The sequence below is a fragment of the Protopterus annectens genome, chromosome 2.part2, assembly GCF_019279795.1.
Source record: "Protopterus annectens isolate FY-2018-M chromosome 2.part2, PAN1.0, whole genome shotgun sequence".
Taxonomy (NCBI): domain Eukaryota; kingdom Metazoa; phylum Chordata; order Ceratodontiformes; family Protopteridae; genus Protopterus; species Protopterus annectens.
Genome location: NC_056730.1, coordinates 940,399,055 through 940,422,860, shown reverse-complemented (window position 1 = coordinate 940,422,860; position 23,806 = coordinate 940,399,055). Strand labels below are relative to the sequence as shown.

The 23,806-nt window shown below is 36.7% G+C and overlaps 1 protein-coding gene across 2 annotated transcripts in view; it reads right to left on the bottom strand.

The window, feature by feature from the left end:
* Positions 1-1,694: 1,694 nt before the first annotated feature.
* The window catches only part of XRCC4 (X-ray repair cross complementing 4), a 3,243,137-nt gene continuing 3,221,025 nt past the window's right edge, over positions 1,695-23,806 (bottom strand). For both annotated transcript variants that reach the window (XM_044064256.1, XM_044064257.1), the window contains exon 8: positions 1,695-1,955. In XM_044064256.1, coding sequence (XP_043920191.1) covers positions 1,844-1,955 — 112 coding nt within the window. In that variant the 3' untranslated portion in view covers positions 1,695-1,843. The remainder of the gene's footprint in view (positions 1,956-23,806) is intronic.

Below are 23,806 nucleotides of genomic sequence, written 5' to 3'. Positions count from 1 at the left end.
TTATTTCAGAAATGCATGTAGATGATTTTATTTTGTCAGCTGCTCAAGTTAACAGTACTAATTTTAAAAAGGTGTCCTTTAACAGGTTCTCAGCTGTATTGTGTGGCAATTTTATATTTTTGCATAACATTTTTTGGTCAGTTTTTCATAAAATTATGGTTTTCTGGAAAATTAGTAGCAAATCATTAAAGACTGAAGTTAGAAAATAATGGCAGACATTTAAGTTTCAGATTTCATATCTTCAAAAATTCATACTAATGCAAGACCTACTACTATTCTATTATCTTTCTAAGTTTATAAGAGCAATATTTAAACATTGTCTTTATTTTTGGGCCTGTGTCCCACTTCTATGTATGGTTTTGTCCAGATTTCTTGCTCTGAGGTTGATAGGTATGAATGTCAGAGCCATCACCGTCAGCCAGAGACATTTCAAACTGTGACCTACTTGTTGCACCCCACTTCCCATTGTAGTGGCTCTGGATGTGTCCAAGCAAGGCAAGGAGCAGTTATGCAGTGTAAGTGTGCAGAGTATTCCCCCATCCAAGGTAGACCACAAGTACGGCCTTGCTTTTCATCTGTCCTTGATTTTGCAGAATGTTCTGGTTTTCTGTCATATTTTTATACTGTTGATTTATGCTTCTTATTATTCAGAAAATGCATGCTGTTGCAGTGCCCTGTTGCTCTGTATTAAAGTAGCAATGCTTTAATGACCATCAGGTAAGATTGTCGGAGATTGTAAGATGCAAGTAAGCTTTAATAAGCATACTGTTAAAGAATTACCAACATTTAAAGCGTTTTCATTGTTGCCATGCAGAGAATATTTACATAACTAGATAACGTATAAGCCTTAGGTATTGAAATGCATATAACAGTATTTGAAATAAAGGACAGGATTACAGTATTTTCTGAAGCTCATTACATTTGTTGGAGACTTGCAGTTATCTTTGCAGGCTTTACCCGTAAACTAAACAGAATGCCAATCTATCATGTGTGGTCCATAACTTGTGCAGTAATTCTTTAAGCAATTTATCTTGAGCTTGTTTCTTGTTTGCTGTTCATTTTTTACTTTGATCATGTGTTCCCCATGAAACAAGTAGATAGTTGTTGTCAGGCAGCAGGTCTTTTTTGGATAAGAAACATTTTAACAAGTGGGGGTATCACAGAGATTGCTACTTTCAGCATTTTACTTGGCAATTTTATAAAACTGAATATAAATTATAATTAGAACTGCAGTTCGAGGAGAAGTGGTTTGAGCTGAGTGCTGCTTGTATTATTTTATACTTGATTTTGACTGGCATTCCAGTAATGTATTTAAAAAGCAATTTATTTTTTTATGCCTCACAACCTTTGTGTTCCCATCTAAGATATTAAGTAAGTTGTCAAGTAGCCAATGTATTGAAATATTTTTTTCTTCTACACTTCATTTTGTCTTGATTGGACTCTCGTAATGACGGTTTGGCACCCAGGGCAACATATTTAATTAAAGTTCCAGTTGTTGTGGTTTTGACCATAGCTCAACTCCTTTCTAGTTGGCCACACCCCTTCCCATTGGCCCCACCCATTCCGCTGTCTCCTGCAGCTCCCCTTTAATTTGAAGTCACCAGCCGCCACTGGTGACCACAACATCTACTCTCCCTCAGTAATGCAATTTCATGAACAAGTCTTGCTTCTAACCAGTTAACAGACAACATCACTTAACAATTTACCACAATATTTTTTATTTGCATATACATTTAACAGACATCTGAATCATATAGTTTATGGTGTTTAAATGCTCCAGTCATATATAGAAACTTTCAGTGGCAAAATAGTGGCTGTCAGTCATGTAAAAGCAGTTGAACTACTACATGTTTTCAAAGAGATCCTCAGGCTCGGAGATTTTTTGAGTTGCTTGTGATGGTTCTCTTCCTGAAGTGTAAATATTAATTGATGATTTTGGTATTGCAGGACCAGACCTAGAAAAAAGCCAAAAACAGATAAAGCATTGATTATAAAGGATAAAAATAAACTGCTTGACATGAAACAAATAACAGAGGTAAGCAATAAAGGCTGCGTGCTTTAAGATGAGCTGCACTGATACACAAGTGCGTCAGTTGTTGGAAACACTCAAACCAGAGCCAAAAGATTAGGTACAATACCCGGAATTAACTCATTGAATAAATGTGAATCCTGAATTATTCATCTTGGATTTCAACCAGTTAAAAAAGGTTGTTGTTATCTAAGTTTTACAGAGTCAGCCTTATTAATTCAGTAGTGAAAATTGCCAATTTTAGAAGAAAGCAAATAATCTATGGTCACTTCTGAACTACTGCAAACACGTGATGGAAGGCACGAGGAGAGGACTAAGAAATACAAGTTTCAGGAACGCCAGCCAAAATAAAATCTATTTTCTTGTTTTTCTGAGCGTTCAAGGGTCCATGCAACCAGTTTACATCTAGTGTGTTAGTTTTTCTGTATGAATACTGGTAGTGTTATTGGAAGGGCTTTTTTAAAGATGCACGTTAGAGGGAGGAGCAGTGGCAGGGATAGAACACATTACTATGGTGGGCAGGGAAGCTTCACCCCATGCTACACCTTAGTAATACATACTAACCCTTAACTTGCCCCCAACCCTAATGTGCATTGTAACTTTAACAAAAGCCCTTCACACAACACTACCAATAAACAAGACACCATGCACTCACATTAAATCTGTTTCCCTACCTTAATCCTGACCCTAAACACTCACAAATGTGCACATACATACACGCACACTTAATAATCTAACATCTTACTCTAACCCTAATCCACACACATTCACAGAAACACCCACACACCCCTAGTATACATCCCACTTAACTTTTTTTGATTAAGCAAAGATTTGATGTAATGATGATAAAAATATACAAATATATATATATATATATATACACACACACACACATCTATATCGATATGTATATCTATTCTATCTATATATATATATATATATATATATATATATATATATATATATATATATATGTATATACAAAACACAGCTGGTCAGACATTACCAATTGTGTCCTAAGCCACCAATGGAAGAACTGCTGAACTGAATGCATAGTCAAGTGAAAGGTGATGGCTGTGACCTGTGCAAAATTGTGGTACAATGCCCTTTCCTGTTGCTATTATGTGATCTTGGAATTGGTGTGTGTGTGTGTGTGTGTATCTATGTATATATGCAAATGTATGAAAATATATGTATATACGTGCGTGTGTATGTGTGTGTGTATATATATATATATATATATATATATATATATATATATATATATATATATATATATATATATATATATATATATATATATATATATATATATATTACACACACACACACACATATATATATATATATATATATATATATATATATATATAGGGAGAGAGAGAGAGATCTATACATCTACATACACACACACACACACACACACACACACACACACACACACACACACACACACACACATTTATACATACATACATGTATATGAGCTACCTACAATTGGTTGAAAACTCATGCTATCAAAAAGAAAAAAAGGCTGGTGTAGCTGACAATACTAGCTTTTTTCCTTCCTTTTTCACACAGTTTATCTAATTCTTCAGTTGTTTCCTACAGTTATTCGTTCATTCAATATATTCTATCTTAGCAAGACAGCACTCAGATAACTTTGAAGGAAATAACTGCATTAAGCCATGGAGGTTCTAGATGCTTTAGGTACATTTTACAGTTTTCTTACCTTTTCATCAAATGACTGCCTGAATAAAAAACATGATCAAAGAAAGAAATTTAGTCTTATAGGTTCATAGGCAAGTATTAAGTTAGCAGTCCTTGTGGCCCATTTTAAGCCTAAGCCATGTGTCTCTCTTTGTGCTAGAAATAGCCTACCCCATTTTGCATTGATTGGCCTTACCCATCCTATGGATGATAATTATATATTATCCCTAATGAGAATAACTGGGATTATACCATAGTTAATTGAAGGGGATCCATTCATGGGCTAAACCATTTAGGAGCTGCCTATGTCCATTAGTAGTATGGGAGGGGGCAGTCCTGGGGTAAATTTTTCACTGGAAGTTTACTGTCCAACTTTGTGTTTTTCCTGCATCCTTTTCACATATCATAATTAACCAATATTATACTGTAATAACTGCTTGGAAAAACTATTAATCCAGAGGAAGCCATGGGGGTCTAGATACTCTGAGGTACATTTTTCAGTTTTTTAAACAACTTTTCCATCCACTGAGTGCCTGACCAAAATCATGATTAAGGGAAGAAATTCAGTTTTTCTCTTCAACTTTAGTTTTCCCTGAATCCTTTCAACACACCCTAACTAACCAAGACTGCACTGTAATAACTATGGTGGAAATAACTACATTAAGCCAAGGGAATGGGGCCACAAGGCACCCAGAAGCCATGGGGGTTCTAAATGTTGAGATACATTTTACATTTTTTAAACAATCTTTTAATTGAATAATGGCATGAACAAAAATCATGATTAAGAGAAGAAATTCAGTCTTGCTATTCAATTTGGGTTTCCATGAATCTTTTCAGCACATATCCTAACTGACCGAGACTACAATGTAATAACCAAATTAAGATGGGTGTCTAGGGGTGACTAAGTACCAGAAACCATTGGGTTATAGATGCACTGAGCTGCTGCATTTTAGAGCTTTTCTTTCCCCAACCTTTTGATTCACCGATGACCTGAACAAAAGTCATACTTATGGAAAGAAATTCAATCTTACTTTTTTATTTAAAGAAATAATCCAAGGCTTAATGCTCAAAGTTAACACACAGCAGTGCACAATAATCATAGAAGACAAATGCTTGTGATAATACATAAATAATATCTGGAAATACTACCCTCACATCACCGTAAAAAAGGTACTCACTTTCGATGTAGCCCCATCTGGTGTTAAACCTGGATGAAAATTAAGGGAAAAATGGCCACCTTCATACATTTCAAGTCACTGCTATCATATGCATACTGTTAGAAACCCCAAGCAAAAGCCTACAATTGAAATGGATGAAAGAAGATGAAGAAGTGTTGACTACAAACTGGTTAGATTCTGGAGAAAAAAACTGGAGGGACAAACTTGCTACAATTGAGGGTGGCAATTTACAAAAGAATGAGGAAGCTAAAAACACATTGTGGAGGTGGGCTAACAAAACAGGGCAGATTCAGGCACTGGGTCCAATTCATAATGGTAGATAAAATAAAAGAGGAGATTAGACAGTGATTTCAAATGGTAAATAACTTAGAATGGGTATATCAGGGTGTTAAAAGCAGCTGGAAGAAAGAGGGGAGAGAATGGAAATCAGATGGGACAGAACACGAACTAAAATGGGAGAGCGATATGATAAGGATGTAAAGGGGGTCACCAAAGAGACTGGTGAAAATAGGATGGAAATGTGTAAGATGAGGTACTGATAAAATTAACAGAAAACAAGGCCAAACGGAAGCAAGATTTAGACACCATCACTGAGGAAAGAGAGAGGGGAGGAATGCTAAAATTGCTTAGATTTATTACTAAAGCCCACAAATTTAAAATGTTCACTTGGATGTGCTTGCAAAAGTATTTCTAGTCCCCATCTAGACTAGCCAGGATGTTTTCAGGGGTAGAAAGTACATGTTGGAAGTGTGGGAGAGAGAGGGACATGTGGCAGCATATATTTTAGGAATGTACAGCATTAGAAAATAATCAGACAGAATTGCAGGGAACACTCAATAACAGACTCACAGGTATGGTAGGCTTATAAAAAAAAAAATTTTTCCTGCTGGGTTATCAGAAAGAGACTCCTGCAGATGACTGGGAATTATTGGAACTGATTATGACATTAAGGGGAAAAAAGCAAGAAAATAAAAAAAAATGTAAACTACCCTGGGTGGAAGAATTAGTAGAGCTAATGGGACAACTTGAAGAGAAAAAAAAGTGGAGAGAGAAGGGGAAGGAAAAAAGTGCATAATGGCATAAATGGATGAAAGATACAACACACATATATGAAGAAGGTGAGAAAAAGTAAAGACGAAAGAGACTGAATAAAGAGACAGACAGAGAGAGAGACACACACAGAAAGAGAGAAAACTCCATGATAAGGACCAGGAAGGGTAGGAGGAACAGATAGCTTCAGAAGGGATACTACAGAACCAGGGAAATTATTGAAGGAGCAGAATAGTGATGTAAATACGTAAACGTGGGGCATGACATGTATATAGTTCTGCTAAAAAACAAAGAGGAGATGAGTTAAAGATTATAAAAGCTGGGAGAAGGAGGAGAAAGTGGCTTTCCAAATTTAATACAGAACAACAGACTAAGATAAAAGAAATTTCTCCACACTCCTTAACTTTTATATATTTTTATTCTTCATATGTATATTTATGTTATCTGTCTGTCCATCTGTCTATCTATCTATCTATCTATGTATCTATCTTTAGTTGAAACTTCCCCTACACTTTTCGATAAGTGCTGTGGGATCTTTTACATTAATGCAAGCTACCACCAGCTCAGGCAGACGGAGCCTGTGTTTAATGTCTCATCCTAAAACACTCAAAAGTGTAGCACCCTCTTATGCTGCACTGCAGTGTCAGCAATTGATCTCCATGGTACAGACTTGGTCATGATGTAAACAGACTAATGAGAGTAAAACTGAGGTCAGTGGAACCTGGAAAGTGCATCATGAATAAGAACTGCACTGTATGCAAGATCTCACTGATGGCTTCAAAAAATGTACATATGTTGTTAAAAAAAGAGTATGTAGTATCCTTGAAGTAGAAGCTTATGAGATACCCAGTGTGCCCCCAGTTTGTCTGTGAAAGTTCTCCAAGGCAAGCTTAATGAGGTCTACAGAAACCTTAGTATCTACAGGTATAGGGAAGCCTTGCATTCCCCCAGTTATCATCCGTGGATCATACAAACTCAAAGTCCATATTACACTTCTGTTTCCTCTAAACCTGTCCAATAATTCTGGTTCAGCAAAGTTGAGATGAGTAGTCCTTTTTCTATATCTTTACTTTGTCTTCCTCTAGGCCTGGTGAGCATCACTTTATACTTCTGTTTTTTATATAACTGACAAGTAACTCACAGTGGAATACAGTTAGACTGACAGAGAAAGTAAGCATCTTTATGGAATGCAAATTGTATAGAAAAGGTGTGGATTCATTTTTTCATAACCATTTATACACTGTACACTTCTGTATCAAAAAATGACTATGAATTGCATAAAGACTAGCACAGCATCTTACTTGCATAGGATAGTCACAGATTTTTCACACATTCCTCATTTACATATCATTATTCCTTCATCTGCATATTTTTTCTCAAACTGGTTCTAAGAGCTGCACTTAAGCACAGCTATTGTCTCTGAATTTCATCTAAGATGCACTTCTTTGCAGCCCTCCCATATATTCGCTGCACTTGTGTAGTGCCTAAGATTACCACCCAATGCATTTATATGGTCTAATAAAGAACTATCATTGTGATAAATAAGAGCAACAGCTCTTTCCCAGCCTAAAAAAGACCTTTTTTTTCCAGTCTCTCTGAATTGCAGCAATAAGGTATACTTGTTACAGTTTAGCATAGGTGTTGATACAGCAAAGAATCATTGTGTTTTGCTTAGTTGAAGACTTTTATTATTTATATGTCATCAGTTCTGATAAGACTTTTGTTTTGCTACTCAACATCAAATGGGGTGGGGAAACAAATGGAGCATAATTTTTATGAGTCAGGCCCTTGATTTTCTTAAGAAAATTAGATTGTACAAGTTGGCCAGGTACAAACTGAAGGGGGGCAGTATAGTCAATTACTGGCCTGATGAGTGTGGAATACAGTGGAATGCTCACATCCCAGGACATGGATGCCATACTATTAGTAATAAGCTGTGCAATGAAAATGGACTTTCTTACAGTACTGGATGCATATTGATCAAATTATAGTTCATTGGCGGATTAAGTTCCTGGGTCACTAACTAGTGCATCATTTTTCAGGGGTGTGTTGTCAAATATGACGGTTGTAAGAGATCTCTTGCTTGCCGATGGATACTATTAAATATTTCTGGCATTTAGTTTTAGTCAATGGTTTTGACACTAGCTACTGGTTTGGCAAAGGCCCTCTTGGAGGATGTCTGTGTCCTCTGGTGAATTTATGATGGCTCCAAGTTTATAGTCTTCTGCATATTTTGTCAGACATAAACTCTTAATAGTAGATTTGACATTTGATAAGTATGTTTTTGGTTTCCTCCCACATTCCAGTGAGTTAGAACTGTAGCTAGGTTGCTTGCTCTCCTTGGCTGTAGGCTCCATTTTTTGTCCCCCTAACCCATTTGATGTTGAGCAGCAAAAAAAAAAAAAAAAAAGTCTTATCAATTCTGATGACATATAAAAAAATCAAGGTCTTCAACTAACCAAAGAAACTATGCAAACCATCAAAAATCCTTGTCCCTCTTCTAGGTGTCATACAGGTACTGAGGAGTGAACTCTTCCTCACATACTCAGCCTCAACAGACCCTATCCTGTTAGACTTAATGAACATTCACAAGTCTAATGAGGTATAAACACCTGCTGATGAGATCTCAATCTGAAGACAAACTTGCATCAGTATGACAATCCTCACCATGACACGAAGGAAAATCAAATTAGAAAATAATGTTATAGATCTAGGGTGAGGAAGGGATGTTAGAACTACAGAGAAAATGAGGGCATGATGAAAACATTTTTTTTTCCTTTCAAGCTTTTGGCCATAGCTGTCCTTTAGGCCCACCAGTACAATCACTTTATAATTCCATGTTTTCAGGGAACCAGGGTACTCTCCGCTTAAAAGATTTTCATACTTATGTTTACCAGACATCTTCAGCTACATTTCTAATCCTAGTTTCTTCCAGAATAGTCAACATAGTTCACAAACACACATGGCACAGGCTCAATTTCCATGCCCTTCATGTAAGCAATCTCATTACTTATATAATTTATATTTCATTGACACATTAATGGTGTAAGTGCATTGTAGCTCCTCCCTCGCACTGCATACAATGAGTTAACATATGACTAGTACTTTGAATCATATCAAAGATGCCAATGGATACTAGCATGGGCAGTTCTAACATACTTTTCTGTTACATTGAATGGTGCTACTGAAAACACTGTGCTCATTATTGAGATGTTGGGTTCCTTCACTCACCAATGACTCCTACTTAATCATTTCACACTTGCAATCACAAATCAGCAAAAGCTGTTGAGAGAAAAAATATTCTGAAGTAAACAAATGCACACAAAAAGTATCTTGGTTGGGCAAGAGCCTTGCATCCCACTTGATTTAAGGGGGGATTGTAGCCCCACACCCCCTTTCCTTAAACATACAGTCATGCACACACACATATATAGATATATCTACATACATATCTATATCTGTCTATCTATATACCTATACACACACAAGCACACAATCCCATTGCGGGGAAACAGGAAAACCAGCAATTAGGCCTTCTGAAGAAAAGCTGACTGGTCACATGTTACTGATCACACAAAATAATGTCAAATGCTACTGTTTCTTGTACAAGCCTGGCTCCTGAGATATTGCTTTAAACTGCCTGAAATGTGGTAAAGTTATGTGCAAATATAATTACTTACTTTGGTTATATAATACTCCACAGCACTAAGACCTATCTCTGGTAATTGCCTGGTATGGTGCACAAAAAAAAATGTGCAAAGTTATACCCCCAGCACATTCCCTGAAGGGCCTGTTAGTGCACTGCAGTGCATTTTTCTTAGATGTCTATAAGATAGATGATTATGAGTGGGTCACTGATCCAAACTATCTTAATTAAGTGTTTTTAAGACATCTTGGCATCCATGTCGAGAGCATATAATATGAAGTCAGGATCGGCGACCCAATCACAATTCTTTGTAATACATGGAGCTTTATTTGCTCCATGTACACTAGTTACAGCGAAAATGGGGAAAAAAGCTCTAAGTGTTTTGCCAGCTTTCACAGCCATAAGGCACTTTGAGCATTGCCAGAAAGGCAGTGCAACTCAGTCCTTTACATTTACAGTCCCCTTCCATACCTCTTTACTGTTCAAATTTTTGCAGAATGTCCACATTTTTGCCTGTTTCTCATAAAGTCCATGTTTTTTGAACAAATTGCTGAGGACTGAAGACACTAAATAATGACATACATTTAGGTTTCAGTCTCTGTATCCTTCAGAAAATGCAAGTGAACACATATTCTATTATTCTAGTAACTTTCTAAGTTTATAACAGGAAGTCAGGAGATGTTACCGATGAACAGCAGGCAGAAACAAATCTTGTATTCTGCCTCTGTCGTTCGCTGGACAATACTGGCAGATTTTACTGCCTAGCCTGAGTGAGCCCTGACCTTAACAACTCAAGCAAGGGGTGCTTATCATTTGTTTAGGTCGGGTCTCATGCCACTTTGTTGCTTAACAGATTTATCTTTTACTGAATATTGAAGCATAATCACTGTAATCCATGTACCACAAAATGTTTATTCATTACAGAGTTGGCAGTAAAAGCAAATAACACTAGTCACTTAACTACAGATAATATTACTTAACAAACCACCTTCATTGTAAACATTATACAATAATGTATTCCCTTCTCAACTAAACTTTCTCCAACACATTTCCATGTTGAGAGCAGCATCTTGCATTCCAAACATGATATATAATGAGTTTGAAGTGGGGGTAATGTAACAACAGTGCCAAAACTGAGGAGTGATTGTGATCCATGTTAACATGAATTTTGCCAATCCTCAGTAATTTTTAATTGCACTTGGAAGACAAGATATAAATAATTTTGTTGCCTACTGATCTAATTAACTGGGTGCCAGTTTGAAGGTGCAGGAAAAGCTGATCCTGGCCCTAACAAAAGTATTATCTAGTTGTGGTCAATCTAAAATGTAATTACCTGAATGCACAAACCTGGAAAATAAAACTCCAGAAAGAAGAAAAGGCACAATAAACATGATTCAGCTGTATGCTGCTTGGAATGTATTTTGTGACTTACAGAACTGCAGTTTCATGAATCTGCTGAAAGACAGCAAAAGCTGCAGAAACAAAGGTAGAAAATGTACATTTCAATAGAAAAAGTTTAAAGAAAAGAGCACCATTATAAACCTATTATGTGACTAGTGGATTCTTATATCTGACACAAAAGCTGTCTATATACTTCATGCTACAAACCCAAACCATTTCAAACAAAATCTCTTTTCTAGTGGTGTCAAGAGCACAGTGACTTTGAACAACTGATGCCTAATGCCAACTGAGAGCACAGAGTGACCTTCCTGGGCAGCATCAGGGACACTGAGATTACATAAAGATGCTGAAAGCCAAATGCGTGCCAAATCCTGCTAATCAAACAGCGATACTGGCACAGCTGTGTACTTTAAGTAAAGAAATAAGAGGGGCCCATCTCACTCTCTACCTGCTGTTTCTTTTCATGTGCAAAGGCTTACATGAGAGCTGTGGAACTGAGAAGTGCAAATGCAAATGCAATAACTGAAGCTGATTGGAATGGAAACATGCATGAGCTAAGCCCTTAGCCTCAATTACTTCAACATTAAAAGCTGTACTGGCTGGCTTGGAAAACAATGAACAGAACAGCAGGAGGTGAAGTACATTAGCTCATGGGTACTCTCACAACTTTGCATGAGGTTCATTGAGCAAAGTCATGGGTGGGGGTGCTACTTGAAGACTGTTACTTTCATTCCCCTGACATTAAAAAAAATTTATATCTGCAATTAAGAGCTCAGGCCATTAAAATATCCAGCTAAGCAGCTAGAAATTGCTGCAGTTTTCAAAAGTAAGCAAAGCTCCACTGTTTTTCCCCTTGCTCTGAAATGGCAGGGTCAAGACACATCATAGAAAGGAATGACCTGACCACAACTCTTTGAAGAGCTTCTGAAATAGCCCAGCCAACAGTTTATTTTTTTTTATTTCTTTATAACATTGTTTTCTACTATATGGTAATATCATAACGCCTGTGCATCATTAACTAAATGTGATCTTTTGCTATGCAGGCAAAAGGAACACAAAACTAAGAGCTGTATAACTGTGTTAGCCCCACAACCAGAATTATAATTTGGTCTGTGTTCTGGGAAGTTGACAAACCTCAAGGGGTCCTGTACTCAAACTAAGCCACTATTACAGACTCATCAACCACAGTGATATATGAGTTACTAAGAAGGCTGAAACCAAGCTATGAACTTTTTTTTTTGTAATATTTAACTGTTCACTAAAGAGAAGCACAAAATAATAGCAATCTGAAAAAGAACTACTGCACAAATAATGCACACTGGTATCAAATGAGCATATAAAAATAGATGAGATGCTCAAAACAAGTTACAATACCATTACGATGTCATGGACATAAAACTGCTGTGAGCTGCTGCTCACTGGCATCACCTTACATGCAGGGACTCTGCATGGGGTTCCCATCAAAGTCCTGTTGCATTATTTTTTCATTGGAAGGTGAACATTAGAAAACAGAAGCTATCTCTAATTATATCTATTAAGATAAGTCAATGCAATCCTTGTGTCACTTGCAGGGGTGATGCTGAGCATGCCACAAAATTCCTATGTAATCAGGAATCATTTCTATAAAACAGAACTCTGTTCCCAATAGGCTAATGTGACATTTATTCATTATAATGCCCACTTTATCCTATTCATGATCACATAGAGCTGGAGCTTTAGTTCTCCAAGCAAGGAAAATATGTCCTGGAATTAGTTCCAGGCAAGATGCCAATACATCATAGGATGCAATGTACCCGCACGCGTGCACACACACACACACACACACACACACACACACACACACACACACACACACACACACACACACACACACACACACACGCATGCACATACATAATGCATGTACATTTGCAGGCAATTTAAAGCATCTCCATTTCATCTAATAGTTCATCTCTGGATGTGTCAGGAAACCACAGCATTCAGCAAATATCTATGTGGACATAAGAAAGACATGAAGCCTCCTCATGGAAGATACCTCAGTCAGAAAGTAAATCCGAACAAAACAGGACAATTACAATGAAATAAAAGTGATGTGAATGACATGTACAACATGTAGTGTGATGCAGAATGTTGTGAACAGAGCTTAGCTGTATGACACTCAGTGACTCAGTGAGGTATCTCCCAACAGCTAATGAGACAGCTGATTCTTCGTACAGACAGTAATAAAATGGCAATTTTAAAATGGGAGCATGCAAAGGACAGTCCATATGTTCATAGATTAGTACTAGGCTAACTGCCCTTGTGGGCCATTTTAAGCCTAGCCAATTACCTCATGTGAGAATAAAACCCTGTACCTTGTGTCTATAAGGTAAACATCTTAACCATTATACCAACCTCCCATCCCTACTACCATGTAACCATCTAGTTAGCAATCTGTTCTACCTCAGTCACCTCTTAACTCATTCAGTATTATACAACTAGTAGCCCCACTTCCTCGTTTAGTACTATATTTTATAAAACCATCCAAAAGGTGCAAATATACCCAAACAAGTCTCATTGCTACTGCAGAGGACCAAAAACAAAAAGATCAAGTCATACAAGTTAAACTTTTTTTGCCTCACTATAACAGGGGAAAAAAATCAGCCTATGCCTACCAGATAACTTGTCCTGACACATATCATCTCTTCTGCTTTTCTCTACCTCCAATCAAACACAGCTGTTTAAAAAACAAACATTCACCTTAATGTTCATAGTATGTTTAATAGAGAAAATCAGACAAATGTATTTTAACAGCTACATATTCCTGAAACTCTTAAGCATATCAGAAATTTCATCATTAACAATAAAGCAGTCTGCCTCCCTGGCTGCACACAGTATAGGCAGCAGGACAGATCTGTGATGAAAAAGTTGGTGGGGTGGCTATTCTTAAGACTAGCTTAACTGTTCCTTTTCAGCTAGGTAACATTTTATTAAAGATATCAATGAAATATATCTTCAAGTCTCACCAAGAACCTACAGATCAGACAAGCTTACTACAATTTGACTTATAAACTAGACTCTTCTAGAAGACAATACTCTAGTAAGGTGGTTGAATATTCCAAGTCCAAGCTATTGTACCCTGGGGATTCAACCAAGATATGTCTAGTCTTAGAGACAACTCTCAATCACTGTGCAGACTCAATCAAGTGATTACCATCCCATCTTGCACTTAGAGAACCAGCATCTTGAACTGGGTCCTATCTTCTCAGCCCTCTAAAATTCAAAGTCACTGGTGCATTGTCAGACTCCCATCAGCAAACAGCAGGCAACCTTTGCCTTCAGATCTCCACTAGGAATTAAAGTTTAAAAAATATATACAAGAATGTTATATTCCTTTGTTTGGCTCTTCAAGCTGTACCTCTGTGACCTCTATGAAGATCTCCAAAAAGTTTCCAGATAAATTTGACTCTGCTTTGCTCAACCCTGCCCTCTGCTGATACCACAAAAAAACTCACACTTCCTCCTTTCCTTTGCTGGTACTCCTCTCCCCAAAACCCAGAGATCTGCTATATACCAGGGTCCAGTTTATAAAGAAAATGAAAAGTAACCACCATCATACTTGCATATTCTTTTCTAAAATGACGGCAGATCCTGAAACAACCTTCCAGAGGACATTCACTCTAGTAAGTCCATGTAGGTACAGTTTTCTTGAACAGCAGGTACAGTTTTCCTGAAAACCAAGTATATATGCTTTAAGTACCCAGATTAAATCAGATAAACATCTTCCTCTCCTTCACCATACTTATATCTTCCATTGCCAGATTTCCCTACATCCATCAGTTTCCACTATTAGATTTTTCACCACCTGCTGCTCTGATGCTTTCACCTGTATACTTAAGTACTTCCTTATTAGAAAGGCTATCTTGTCTTTCCCCTGTTCACAGCCAACATTCTTTCTAGTATTGATGTGAAACTCTTTCTCTAACATGCCCCAACTGCCTAAACCAGTGCTGTAGAATATTCCATGACCAAGGTCGCATACACTTACTATATTCTACTTCTCCTACCATTGCATTTACCTACCTTTCTGATCACTCATTCAAGTTAAATTACTTAATCAGGTACCTATCCTTAAATTCTATTATCTTAGACTATTACATTTGCATGTAAATATTTACTCTTTTAATACATCTTAGTGTAATTCTTAAGCACTTAATATACTGTTTATTTTTATGTATACTGTTCTAATTAATATAACTACTAAGCCCCTTAACATGATTACTGAGTTTTCCCTGCTAAACCTCCAATGAAAATGAGCTTAAATATAACTGAACAACCTGGTCAGCAACACAAAAAATAAAATAAAATGCATACATACATATATACATAACATACATTTTTCTTAAGCACAAGTATTTTGCTGTATTGTATTGTTCACCATTCTGGTATTCTTTCTCAGGTCAACCAATTTGATAGGCTTATAGTCACCTGCTGATTCAAACTTGTACAAGCAGAACAGTTCAAGAAGACAGTTGCCTAATGTGCCATTGATAACTTACATATAATGCTGCTGTGTGAAGTTATGTACTTACTAGAATGAGATTTGTATGGTCTACATCCAGACAATGGAATATAAAGGCTAACCATGGCACCTATTTTGGTAAGCACATTGGCTAATACCAAGTTAACTTTAGAACAAGTGGCAATAGCCCAGCTTTTCATAGGGAGTGAAAGAGAGCTGTTTTCTTCTGCTTTGATGATTACAGTATCAAACCAGAGGGATTCATCAGTGCAGTTAATTGACATTGGTATAATTGGTATATAACCCTTTGGTACTTTGCAGTTTTGCTTAAAGTGTATTGCTCGCATTCTGAAGCATTGCATATTTGTTTTAAAATTAATTTAATTTCCAGTTATAGTCTTCATATTAAAGTTACAAGTGATTTTGCAAAAAAAATGTATTGTTATACTGTGCTGTTTAACTTTTTTTTAGTCTCATGCTTTACTCAGTTTTTCTGTATAATCTGCCTACTTAGATTATTATTTTGCTTCTTTTTTTATCACATATTCATAGCTCTTAACCTTCCATCTTCAATATGTGGAACACTACTTCTCAAAATGTAAATTAGTAAGATGTGGAACACTTACAATCAACTTTCTAACAACTTCAACCAGGAAGCTCACAGCAAGATTGAAATGTGCTTCTTTATATCTTATAGGTTCATAGGTTCATACTAGGCTATCTGCCCTGGGGCAATTATAAGCCTAGCCCGATTCTGTATGGCTTACTTTGAGTATACTGTGCCCTTTTTAAGGTTTAGTTTACTGTGCCTCTGTCTAATAGTGACATGGGAGTAATCCCTGGGACAAACCTATGATCCCCCATCCACTTATCGAGATTCTTCTTGAAGAGATTCAGTGAGGTGCTCTGCCTCACATGAACTGGAATTTTATTCCAGAGCGAAGGGAGCCTCTGGGTTATGAACCTGTCCCTCCAGCAAGTTCTATTTATTTCTGTGCTGAGGTTCAAGTCCCTCGAGTGTGTGGCTCTAAGGGATTTAGATTTACTGAGGTGGAGCATGTCCATTAATTCTGGATTTGACATAGCTTTATATGTCAGGCATAGATCGCCTCGAAGTAGGCGGTATGCAACTGAGTAGAGCTGGAGTTTTTTTAACCAAGCAGTATATGGCATCTGTTTGAGACCATTGATCCTCTTGGTGAGATACTTTTGGGGTCTTTCTAATTGCTGCAGGTGTCGGGTAAGGTACATCCCAAAAGGGGCATTGTATTCTATGATGGGCCTGATGAGGGATGAATAAAGGGGCACGATTACCTCTCTTGATCTAGATGTGAAACCCTTCGTGATGAGGTGGGCTATGTAGAAGGTCTTTCTAACCACTTTGGCAATGTGGTTTTCAAAGGAGAGATTGCTATCAACTTGGGTCCCCAGGTCCCTAATAACTTTCTCTGTACTTAATGGGTTTCCACCTATGTGGTAATTTGTGGGCACATTGTTTTTGCCAAAGGGTATGACTATACATTTTTTGGCATTTAGCTTTAAACCATGGCACTGGCACCAGTTATCTGTCTCTGTGAGACCTTTCTGAAGGATGTTTGTGTCAGCTGGAGAGTTGATTATGGCGCCCAGTTTGCAGTCGTCTGCGAACTTGGTGAGCCATAGTCCTCCCACGTTTGCCTGTACCTCAGAAAAGTATATACCAAACAAGAGTGGTCCCAGGACAGAACCCTGTGGGACACCACTTGTGACCGGTTTCGAGTCTGACATGGCTCCAGCAACTCTCACTCTGTGGGTTCTGTCTTTGAGCCAGTTTGCGACCCATCTTGTGACATAGGGGTTTATATTTAAGCTGGATAGCTTATCAATGATGCCCGAGTGGGGTATTGTGTCAAATGCCTTTGCAAAGTCCAGATAGGCTGTGTGGACTACCTTCCCTTCATCTATGGCTTTGGTGACTGTTTCAAAGAAGTCAACCAGGTTCAAAAGGCAGGATCTGCCCTTGACAAAGCCGAACTGGGTAGTATATAGTGTCTGTAGGTCCCCAATGTCTTTGTTTATGAGCTCCATGATGATCCTCTCCATAGCCTTGCAGACTAAGCTAGTCAGGCTTATGGGGCGATAGTTTCCAGGGTCCGTAGAGGCTCCACCTTTGTGGAGTGGGACCACTGTTGCTGTACGCCATTCTGTGGGCACATATCCTGTAGTGAGGCTGAGATTGTATAGCTGTTTTATTTGAGGGATTAGTTCCTCTTGTAGTTCATGTAGGACACAACCTGGGACGCCATCTGGTCCCATGGAAGCAGTGTTTTTTGCTTTGGAGAGGGCAGCCTTCACCTGAGCATCTGAGATGTTTGGGAGGCAGCCCTCTGTCGGGATAGATACTTGCTTTTTTGGGGGGGGGGGTGGAGAAGTTTGCACTGAACCTGTCTGCCAGGATATTGGCGATGTCTGTGAATTCAGCGTATTTTTTGTCGTTTAGAATCAACTCAGAACAAGTCTGGGAGTTGCATCCCAGGTTTCTAACATAACTGAAAAAAGCCTTATGATCTATAGAGTATTTTGTATATCTTATATATCTATAGAGTATTTTGATGCAGTATTACTTACCATGGATATTAATTTAAAAATTCTTAGCAATGTATGTGAGACCAAACATTTCAATGTACAATATGGATTTTTTAAGATTCAGAATGAGAAATGTTCCTCAGAACAAGGTACAGATTAGATGTTTGAACATATATTGATTGTCAGTGTAAGAAGTTCTACCTACAAGACCTGGTTGACGTCTCTTTCTAAGAAGTAATAAACTTCTCCTGATGTATTTATCATAGAAATGCAGTAGACTACACATTAACACAGGTTGTGAGTCATTCTGATTTCAGCCTTTCATAATGTTGTGGCAAAAGTTTTTCATATCTGATATAATTTTCATCGGACCATTCTTATCAACATAATGAAATAAAGACAACGTACTTTTTGCATCAAAACCTGCATAATTTGGTACTGATTATGGTAAAGGAGCTTATACACAATTTCCAAGGTTTGATACATTTGCTTAAAAAGTGAACAGTGTGGTTTGAAGGTTAATCTATCTGAATTCAATCATGGGAGCCTGTGTATAAATTCCTGTAATACTCTCTGTCAGCATGCCTTTTTTTTAATCATTGCCCATGTAGTTAATATTTTTGTGATAAACCTTTCCTCAGAATTACTGCTTTGGAAGCTCATTCTTCTTTCTTTGCTGTTTTTGGTTGTGTGTGTGTGTGTGTGTGTGTGTGTGTGTGTGTGTGTGTGTGTGTGTGTGTGTGTGTGTGTGTGTGTGTGTGTGTGTGTGTGTGTGTGTGTTTATTTTGACTTTCTACTGTGCAATGAAAATGTTACCTGCTATAAAGTATACACTGACCATTTCTTCCCAGGGTCATGATTCGTTATTCCAGAAGTACTGTCTGTATACCAACGGAGGAAGGACAACAGCTGGTTGATGCTGTTATGATGGGGTAGGTAATGTTCAATTTATCATGAACACAAATAGATTAAGTTGTTGAACTAGAGCAGCCAGACCATTCAGGAGGCCAGCTTACAAAAACAATACATTTATCCACACGGAACATAGTTTCATAGATATTTACTAAGCTGTTGATCTGTGAGGATCTTAAGAAGCCATGTCCTGCATTCCCATGTTATTAGGCCTTATATTTTGTAATATGAATCTCTTAAGATTGGACAAACAAGTATATATTTGGGGTAATTACATGTTTCCCTTATCCATGATGGTCATTGGTACTAAAATGGGGTGAATATGCGGTTACTCATTCACTCATCCAAGTTACTTTTGAACAGAGTAAGAGAAGTATTCTGCTTTATATGGAGAGGAAGATGGCTCCATAGAAGTGGTATTCTCTCTCATACATAACTGTCTTTCCAGCACATTCTGTTTATCATGCAAATGAGATCAAGGTCCCTTGAGCAAGTGTTTCTGATACCACAGAACTTGGGAACATGTAATCACTCTTACAGAATACTCGAGCCAGAGGTCACCTCTTAGTAGCCTGTATGGTACACAGAAAAGAGACAAGGCTTTGAGATGGTCTGCATATTTTTTTATGATTTAGGCCCTCAATTAGTTTTTTAGCAAGGAAGCATTGTGGTTATGCCAGATGTGACAAGTGTTTGGGCAATGATATATCCAAAGGGACATTATATTTTATGATTGGCCTAATGAATGTCAAGTACAGTGGAACAATAATGTCTCAGGATCTGGATACCATACCTTTAGAAACAAGTTATGAAATAAAAAGGGCTTCTTTAAAATAGTGGATATGTGGTGATCAAATGATGGTTCATTGTCAATATATGTTTTCAAATCCCTAACTGTGGGACTGATTTTCTGTGGAGTGTTCTCAATGTGATAGTTACAAAGGCAGGGTTGCTTGCCAAATGAAACAATTATACATTTCTCAGCATTTAATTTTAGTCCACAGTTTTGGCACCAACTATTTCTTTGGGATAGATACTCATAAAATCTTGGTATCCTCTGTGGAGTTTATGATGGCACCAAGTTTGCAGTTGTCTGCAAATTGGGCAGTCACAAACCCTTAACATTAGCTTTGATCTCTAAGAAACAAATACCAAACAGAAGTGGTCCTCCTCTTGTATCAGGTTTTTCACAGGAGGTAGGGCTGACCACCGTTACCTCCCATGTTCTATTTGTGAACCAATTTGCAATTCAGTGAGCTACATCAACAACGGATAGCCTAAAATGATACATTCTTATCAGTATGCCACTTAACTCAGATATACTGCATCTACACTTGTAATGTACACTTACATAAGAGTTATGCATGTCATTAAAAGTATAACAAATGTCAGGTGTTTCAGAAGTCAGACAGTTACCGTAACAAAGGACAACACAGAAATAACAAGGTTTTACTACAAATAGTACTGGATCTACCTGTGGACTGGATACATGATTTTACAATAACTTATCAACAACACTATCACTGACAGGCATCCAATCAAAGTTATACTCATCATACTTCATATCATAAGCATTAATGTTATTTTCTCAATATAAAAGGAACAGTTTAGCAATTTTTCTCTTATTTCCTTTCAGAGCCTGTGGTCACTACATCCAACCCCAATACTGTAGGAGTTCTGCCACAAGACCCAACTCACTAATGTTTTCAATGAGCATTTGTTTTTGTACAATGTAAACAAATTTAACATGAAGAACATTGCTGTGTATTAACTCTGTCTAGTCAAACAAATACCTCCCCTGTGTTGGAAAGTGGCTGGAGAATCCCCCATATTGATCTTTTGACCTACATTATACTGTATATGCCAGCTACTTAGTCTCCCTGCATTCAGGAAATAAAGGAAAACTTGTTGCACTTTGTGCCTCTTTTCTAATTGCTTTGCACTGGCTATAAATGGATTACTTTGGCTTCACTTCGCTCCCCTACTTACTCTACTATTATACTTCTCACATACACATTTGAGTTGTGACTCTTATTCCCAAATCTTCTTATACAACCTTACTACTATCATACAAACACTCCTGCTTCTTTTTACCTTATTTACCAAGAAATGATAAAATACCAAAAAACGAATTCCATGCAAAAAGTGATGTTCACCAGATAGCGGGCTCGAAATTCATCTATACAAAATCCAAGTACTTCATAATAAAATTTAATTCCATTTACTGTTAAAAGATATTTAAAAACATAAAAACCACTTAGCACTTTCATCCCTCTAACTTTGGGAACTTCTTCAGAGTTACAAAATACAAAACAAATGATCCTTTTAAACTGCATGAAATCATTTCCTTCATTTCCTCTAAGTTAATCATTCAATAAATAAATCACATCCACATATTAATAAAAAAATAATAATATATCTAAAACCTAAAATCTTACTACACCTCATTATCAAAATTCTATGCAACACTTGACTTCATTTTTAACAAACTAGATATGGAAATACTATCATTAATACTTGTTTTTTGTGTAGTGTTCAGACAAATTTGCCATCTTAATTCTTTAAATTCCAATAAAATATCATAGTCACCACCCCTCTCACCAATAAAAAAACTTTGTCTATAATAAAAAAATAAATTTGTTGAAAGAACCACATTTTAAAGAATGTTTAATGTTTTTCAGATGGTAAATATGTTCATAAAACCTCTCTAATTTTCTGTTCGTTTTCCCTATATAATACACAGTACAAACTGTGCAGGTTGCAATATAAACCATCTTACTGGTGTTACAGTTACATTTCCCAGGACATCTTAAACTTCTCTCTATACCATCAACTATAACATATGGACCATCATTAACATAGGTTCATAGGTTGGTACTAGGCTATCAGCCCTAGGGCCTATACAAGCCTAGCCATAACAATTCCCTAGCTATTTCTTCCCACACTATTTACTTCCCTGGACCCCTGTCTAGCAGGGCGACTGACAGGTACAATATTTACAAGATTCACATTTGGACATCCTGGATATATTATTTCTTGTATAAGCAGCCTGAGGAATTTCCAGTATATTTTTAATGTTCAGTCCTCTAATGTAAACTATGTTTGGTTTATTACCTAAAAGCTCTTTAAACTCTTCACTGAAAACTATTTCCGAACAATCATTTAAAATTTTTCTCAGTCTTGGGGCTTCTTGACTATATGAAATAACCATCACCCCATTTCTGTCATTTTCCAAAGTGCTTGAACCATCACCCCATTTCTGTCATAAGTGCTTGAAACATTGCCCATGTTTGTATCAGTAACATCTGAACATCTCTGTTTATAACAATTTGTGTGTGTGTTAAGTACAGGAGCATATTTATTATTACTTCTCCCTTCAATAATTTCATTCATGATTATATTTCTTTAAACATCTCCATTAACATTTTTAATTCATTTAAAAAATCCATGTTCCTCATTATGAGCCTTGACAGTCTAACCATATGGCCTTTAATAATACTTTTCTTTTGTAGAAAGGGGTAGTAACTATTCTAATGTAAGAATGTATTAGGATACATTGTTTTCTGAAAAATATTTGAAATTAATATATTGTTAAGTTTGTCTTTCATGATGTTAACATCCAAATAATTAATGTTTAACATACCTTAAGTTGAAATTAATTTTAAAAATTCTGTGGTAGTATTTAAATAATCTACAAATGTCAAAAAGGAATTAACATCACCTTCCCATAATATTAAAATATCCTCCAAAGTTCTGTAATATCTGTAGATATTTTTCTTATATTGTGATTTAAGGACAAAATTATGCTCCCTTTCTGCTAAAACGAAATCTGCAAAAAATCAGAGCACATCTGACTCCCATAGCTACACCCCAAATTTGTTGGCAATATTCACCTTCAAAAAAGACAAAAGTTGTTCAAGAAAACTAATTCTAAGAATTGCAATATAAAATGACTTTCCAAGTTTGACAGATGGCTGCTCCTATATAAAATGTTTGAAAAGTATTCCATCCCTGTTTTATGTGGGATAACTGAAAATAAGTTAATTACACTTAAAGTGGATAATATCATATTGTCTTTCAATTTAACTTAATTTAATAAATTCAACAGATGCCATGAGTCCTTTAAAATGTGTTTTTATTAAACAACAAATGTTTACAATGAAAATCCATGTACACAGCTAGAGGTTCTGTTTTTGACCACTTTGCTGCCACAACTGGTCTCAATGGAGGATGTGTTGAACTTTTATGTATCTTTCGAATAACAAAGACAAATGGTATTCTGGGAAATGTAATTTTAATATATGCCAATATATCTTGTGTGATAACACCCTGACTAAATATGTCATGTATAATAACATCAATTCTAAAATACTCCAAAAAAAGTCATTTCTTGAATCATTGCTGTACGTTCCTATATCATATATGTCAAACATTTTACTGCTGTAAACCAAATAATCCATTAAAATGACCCCCACCCTTATCTAGCTTCATCACTCGCACTGTTTCATCATTTTTCAATAAATGTAATGCCTTTCTGTCTCCTTTAGTTAAATTGTCTATGTGAATATTACTTTGATTAATAACATATTTAATGTTCTGTTCACACAGTTGCTCAAAAATGTTGTCATAGGGTGTGGGGTGGAATGAACGTGAAAACTGAGAGAAAAGCATTACATTTATTGAAAAATGATAAAACAGTGCAGGTAGGGGGGTTGTATTCAAAAACAAATTGCTAAACTATATCCTGCAGAAAGAACTCCTTTCCCCCACACAATATGGCTTCCATTCTTCCCATGGTACTAATACTGCACTTC